Source organism: Frankliniella occidentalis, unplaced genomic scaffold (genome assembly GCF_000697945.3).
Source record: "Frankliniella occidentalis isolate FOCC.00 unplaced genomic scaffold, Focc_3.1 Scaffold5, whole genome shotgun sequence".
Lineage (NCBI taxonomy): Eukaryota > Metazoa > Arthropoda > Insecta > Thysanoptera > Thripidae > Frankliniella > Frankliniella occidentalis.
Window position 1 is genome coordinate 3,301,270 of NW_026267135.1, and position 5,339 is coordinate 3,306,608.

The following is a 5,339-nucleotide window of genomic DNA, read 5'->3' on the forward strand; positions in this document are numbered from 1 at the left end:
GCGTGGCGGGGCGTGGCGGGGCGTGGCGGGGACGGGCTGATGGCTGGGCGCAGCGCCACGCCCCGCCACGCCACGCCGCGTGTATATAGTCGCTGCACGTAGCGTTATTTGCCCTCCTGCCGCCGTAGGCCAACAGGGATGGCTTGTGGAAAGAAAAAAGACGCGCGCGGGCGAAGGAGAGCAGCGAGAGAGAGAGAGAGAGAGAGAGAGAGAGAGAGAGAGAGAGAGAGAGAGAGCGACGACAAAGAGTAACGATGAGTGGGAGAGAGGAGGGGAGGGGTAAAGGGTAGGAGAAGGGGGCGGGTCTTATGTGATGGCAAGTGCCACAGCCAGCAGCCCCCGCCCCGCCCCTGGGAAGGAGGAACATCGCTCGCTTCATGAAATACGCAACGCTCTAAATCGTGGGCAGCAGTAGTGGGGGCTGCAGCGCGCACGGTGGCGGTGGCGGTGGCACCGCAGGGGACGGGGACTTAAATCCGCTCGGATTGGCTACTTTTATCTCGTACGGAACGCGCCGTTGAGTTAAAGTTTCTCGGCCGCGCGACCCGCGACGACTGTTTCAGGAAAAAACGAAACATGCTACCGCGGAAAAAAGAAATGTTGTGCTTTTTGTGTATTTTTAGTAGATAATTCCTAAAACCACCTACACGAAACAAATATTAGATGAGGTGCCAGCTAGCTTTTACTGTCAATGAGGGCGAAGGGAAACCAAGCGTGTGGGCCAGCATACATTATTGGGTGCTGGTGGAGCCGTGGACTGACTAAGGTGTCGCTCCGGGCCCAGCTTTGCCCTCCTTTCGGTAGAAAGTTGAATTCATCACACTCCTCATTCAAACCCTACTGAAAGTTTCTGGATATCAGGGCGAGTTAAAGCAACACGTGGGTCTCATGCTACTTCCTAGACCCTACAGAATGTTGTTAAATAAGAGAGAAAACTAGAGCACAGCCCCACTTTCAAATTTGTATCATCTGCTTTCAACATCGATTCTGGCTTGATTAAGGTTTTTTCTTAGCGATGCGATGCGTAGCGATGCAACGAGTCGCGGTGAATACCTGGGGCTTAAGTCCTCACAGTTCGCCGTATCTGAGCACCGCTATCAGTCGCTATCGCCGCGCGCCGCGGCACGACGCCCAGTCAGACACAGAAGGCTCGGCGGCTGACCGGCAGGACCAACAGAGTAGCAACGGCCCCACCGCCATCATGGAGTGCGACATCTGCCTCGAGGACTACAACGAGGTGGAGCACGTGCCCAAGATGGTGCCGTGCGGGCACACCGTGTGTCTGAGGTGCCTGGAGCAGAGCGACAGGAAGGAGTGCCCGACGTGCCGCTGGGTGAGTCCGCGGCGGCTGGCAAAGAGTGGACTTCCGATCTACAATTTCGACCGAAACGCCATTTCTGTGGCCGCTGCATACATCTCTAGGTATCCAAAACAATTTCTATTCCCAGGAGTTCGAGGTCGCCCCGGACGCACTGCGCAATAACTTTGCTCTCCTGCGGCTGATTGAGCGACCAGACAGGTGAGCACCTTTTCTACCCGGGTAAAAATGGTTTGTATTTACAAATTTTATAACATGCAATAAAAATTTACAAAATTTTAGAAACAGGTATACACCGTTATAAAAAATTAATGAAATTTTATAAATGTTTATTATTATAATTAGTAAACCTTTATACAGAGGTCTGTATACACTTTTATAAAAGCTTATACAAGATTGTACTCGATTTTATAAAAGCGTATACAGACCTCTGTATACAGTTTACCAAATATAATAAACGTTAATAAAATTTCATTTAATTTTTTTTAACGGTGTATACCTTTTTATTACATTTTATAAATGTTTATTACATTTAATAAAATTTGTTGTATACATACAAATTTTAACCGGGTAGGATCGCAAACACTCGGCCACTACCGCATCAGAGGCAGAGGACTGCACCTTGTGGCGTCCACTGAGTCACCACATTGCTCCTCGACAGGCCGTCCCGCGGCTGGTGCTCGGACTGCCGCGCCTCCGCCGCGGCCCGCTGCTGGGGTGAGGACCACGACGTCCTGCCCGAGAGGAGGGCCCTGAGGCGCCACCTGCAGGGCGCGCTGCAGCAGGCGCCTGGGCAGCTGAAAGTCCTGCAAGACCAGTGCCAGGGGGAGCAGGTCGTTCAGGCCCTCACCCTGCTGACTGCAGAGTCCTGCAGCTTGACCCTCAAGGCCGGCAGCCACGAGCTGACGGGCAACGTGGGGAACACGGAGGACCCCCTCACCCAGCTCATGTGGATGCTGGTGGCCGCGAAGGCCGGCCTCACCAAGGTATGCATCTAGCCGCGAATAACCGAGAGTATAAACAGCAAGACAAGGTTTAACATTGTGATTTCAGGTAAGGTGATCAACACGCAAGACCGTGTACATTTTCTCATATCCGGATGTTTGTCAAAATTATTTCTTTGCTTTCGCGTTTTCTGGCTGATGCCGGCGTTTAAGAGCGTTACTTGTGTTGATGCGTGGGGGCAAGAACTCCGGGAATCATGTGTACTTTTGCTTGGGAATCATCAGGATAAAATCTAATCGAAAAATTACTGAAACTAAGCGGGAAACTAGTGGAACTGGTATAAATTAGTCGAAATAAGCGTTTTCTACCTCCAGAAAATCTAAGAAATAAATAAGATAGGACGGGAAACGCTGGGAATCAAGTATTTCAGGTATCATGTGTACACATCAAAAAGGAGTTATTGCTCCTTGTGTTGATGCGAACCAGTTGCAGGATTGCATGGTCGCTCGGGGCGCAGGGGTCGTTGGTAGGCCAACACTGCAGCGCTGTGCAATGAAACACTCGGCACCTACTCTCTTGAATGACAGCACCATACACTTCGACTGTTGCAGAGTCGTGTCGAGTCGCGGGGTCCCCCGCCCGCAGACCCGGGCCCAGCACCTCCAGAGGCGCGGCCGGTGCGGGAGATGAATGTGTGTGATGTCAGCGCGACCGACCCCAATGCCCAGCAGCAGGACAAGGCGGCCCTCCTCTCAGCAGCGCCGGGGGTGAGTGTGCGGCTGGACAACACGGCGACCAGCCTCGCGGGCGGCACGTGGCCGAGGAGCGGCGAAGCTCAGCGGCAGCCAGGGACGCTCGCGGTGGCGGTGGCGGTGGCGGCTCGCTGTGGCTCAGTCTCTGGCGCCACCCTGGCCTGCCGACAACCCCTGAGGTGACTTGACTCTGTTCTGCCGCAAGGTGACCAAGCTGGCCAGCATTCACTGCCACGCGGACCCCGCCTGGAGCCTCCAGCTGCTGGTATTCGCCGCGCCAACGCTGGAGCGCCTGCGTGTGCTCAACCCCCGCGAGGCCCACCTGCGCGCGGTGCACGCCATGCCGCGGCTGAGGAGGCTGGACATGGATGGTGATGCCGCCCTGGACGCCCAGACCCCCGAGCTGCCCTCGCTGCCGCCGGGACACGCCGGCCTGCAGTGGCTCAGGGTGTCGTGCCACCTCCCCCGCGCCACGACACAGTCCCTGCTGCGGGCGCACAGCAGCACGCTGGAGGAGCTGGAGCTGCAGGTGGGCACGGCGGGGAGTTATGGGTGGCCACGGAACTGCAGCGACCTGCACTCGCTGCTGCAGCAGAGCGGGCTGCGGGCGCTCAGGAGGCTCGTGCTGCGGAGGTTACCGGGCTACAGACACGGGGCAGCCGACTGCAGCGAGCAGCGCGCCGAGGTGCGGCGGGTGCTTCCCGGGGCCGAGGTGCTGTGCCGCACGTGTGACAAAGTGAAACTTGATTCGGTCTAGGAGAGCAGTGCGGGCCGGCATGCGCACATGCGTGGGCCAAGGCCCTCGTCTTAAGGAAAGGGAGAGAAAGGGGGAATACTATTACTTTACTGCATGTTCAATATATCTCCATTACCGTCCATTACTTAATTTTGTCCTATTTTTTTTTCTTTTGATGATGCCTGGAACACTTAACACTGAACTCGAGGACAACGAACAACATGTGATCGTATTTTAACGGTTAGCAATATTTATACCTATACTGCGGCCGGGTGAGCGCTAAAGGCTGCTGGCTCGGCGCGGCTGGTGACCGGCCTCTCCGGCCTTCGCAGCGGGTAGACTAAACGCCTTAAACTTAAATCGATAAACTTAAATGTGGCATTTTCCTGAGGGGAAATTTCTCGTCTTTACCGGCAGTGTCTATGGCCACTTCAAAAACCGCAAATAGTAAGGAACGTTTCCGGGAATTTTTAAAGTTTACTCATTAATCGGAATTTATAAATTATACGTTACACCACACGTCCGCCAACCAGTTGACGGCGTTCACCAACATCCACCACACCAACCGGCCGCCATGAAAAAACGCGCGGTGAGGAATCGGAAAACTATATCATCCTCACGGCCTTTTCAATACAGGACGCACCCTCACGAGGCAACGGCGGGCGGGGAGAAATGATCCCTGGTCCGCGGGGGAGGAGTAGGGGGGGTGGGGGGCGTCGCTGGCAGGTGGCCAGGAGGCCCGGATATCTCCCCCCAGCCACCCGTGGGCACCACCACCACGCCAAATCCGGCCCTGATTTGTTGTTTGATCTCAAGCACAGCAGCAGCAGTAGCAGCATAGCACTCCCCAGCCGCGCGCTTGCACCTCGTGCTTAATTAGAGTACTTGGATTATGTGTTTAATCTCGCCCTTACCCCACCGCTTCTCCCTTGCAACGGCACTCTAATTATGTCCCGAGCAAAGCTGATTGGGTGCGAGTCCTGATGCCAGGAGGCCGCCCGCCGCCGTTTCGCAGCCACCGTGTATTTTTCCACCCCCCCCCTCTCTCTCTCTTTCTCTCTCTCTCTCTCTCTCTCTCTCTCTCTCTCTCGCTCGCTCTTTCCGACAGCCAATTACGAGCCCGGGTGGCGCGTTCATTCGGTCCGTACGGCGGGAGCAGGGCCATGATGATCCACCCTTTACCGCCCATTAGAGCCCCGTCAGGTACGGCCGCCCAGGTACCGCGGGTGGAGCGGGAAAAACAAAATCAATGGCAGAGTTACTCGGTAACGGTGCAAGCGACACGACGGCAAAGTGGCACACGCGACGAAGATGTGACGTAATAAGATCGCTAACACACCCTAAGCCCGCTGGAATGACAAATTTAAACATTCCTTTTGGTATGTCAAAAAAAAAAAAAAAAACATTCCGTGGTCAATTATAATTTTGGTACTCCTTTTAAAGACTTTGAGCATTTTTCGTTTGAGGTTCTTAATCTTTCGGGCATTTTTTTTTAGAGAATGTAAATTCTTTGGACATTCTTTTAGAAATTGCAAATTTTCGCTCCCTTATCGGCAGTCTCTACGGACAGGAAATGCTCGCCGCGCCG

The 5,339-nt window shown here is 54.4% G+C and overlaps 1 protein-coding gene across 1 annotated transcript; it reads left to right on the plus strand.

The window, feature by feature from the left end:
- The first annotated feature begins 1,093 nt into the window (after window positions 1-1,093).
- LOC113213907 (uncharacterized) lies at window positions 1,094-3,901 on the plus strand. Its single transcript, XM_026433134.2, has 5 exons — window positions 1,094-1,333; window positions 1,449-1,519; window positions 1,980-2,304; window positions 2,875-3,030; window positions 3,221-3,901. Exons 1-5 carry the CDS (start codon window positions 1,202-1,204, stop codon window positions 3,770-3,772), a joined length of 1,236 nt encoding a protein of 411 aa, XP_026288919.2. The 5' UTR covers window positions 1,094-1,201; the 3' UTR covers window positions 3,773-3,901.
- Window positions 3,902-5,339: the final 1,438 nt, after the last annotated feature.

Bases quoted from the DNA above. Each gene is read 5' to 3' on its own strand.
- LOC113213907 (XM_026433134.2), top strand. From the start codon at position 1,202: ATGGAGTGCGACATCTGCCTCGAGGACTACAACGAGGTGGAGCACGTG. The intron at 2,305-2,874 runs GTATGCATCTAG...CGACTGTTGCAG, and splicing joins CGAAGGCCGGCCTCACCAAG to AGTCGTGTCGAGTCGCGGGG. The intron at 3,031-3,220 runs GTGAGTGTGCGG...TTCTGCCGCAAG, and splicing joins TCCTCTCAGCAGCGCCGGGG to GTGACCAAGCTGGCCAGCAT.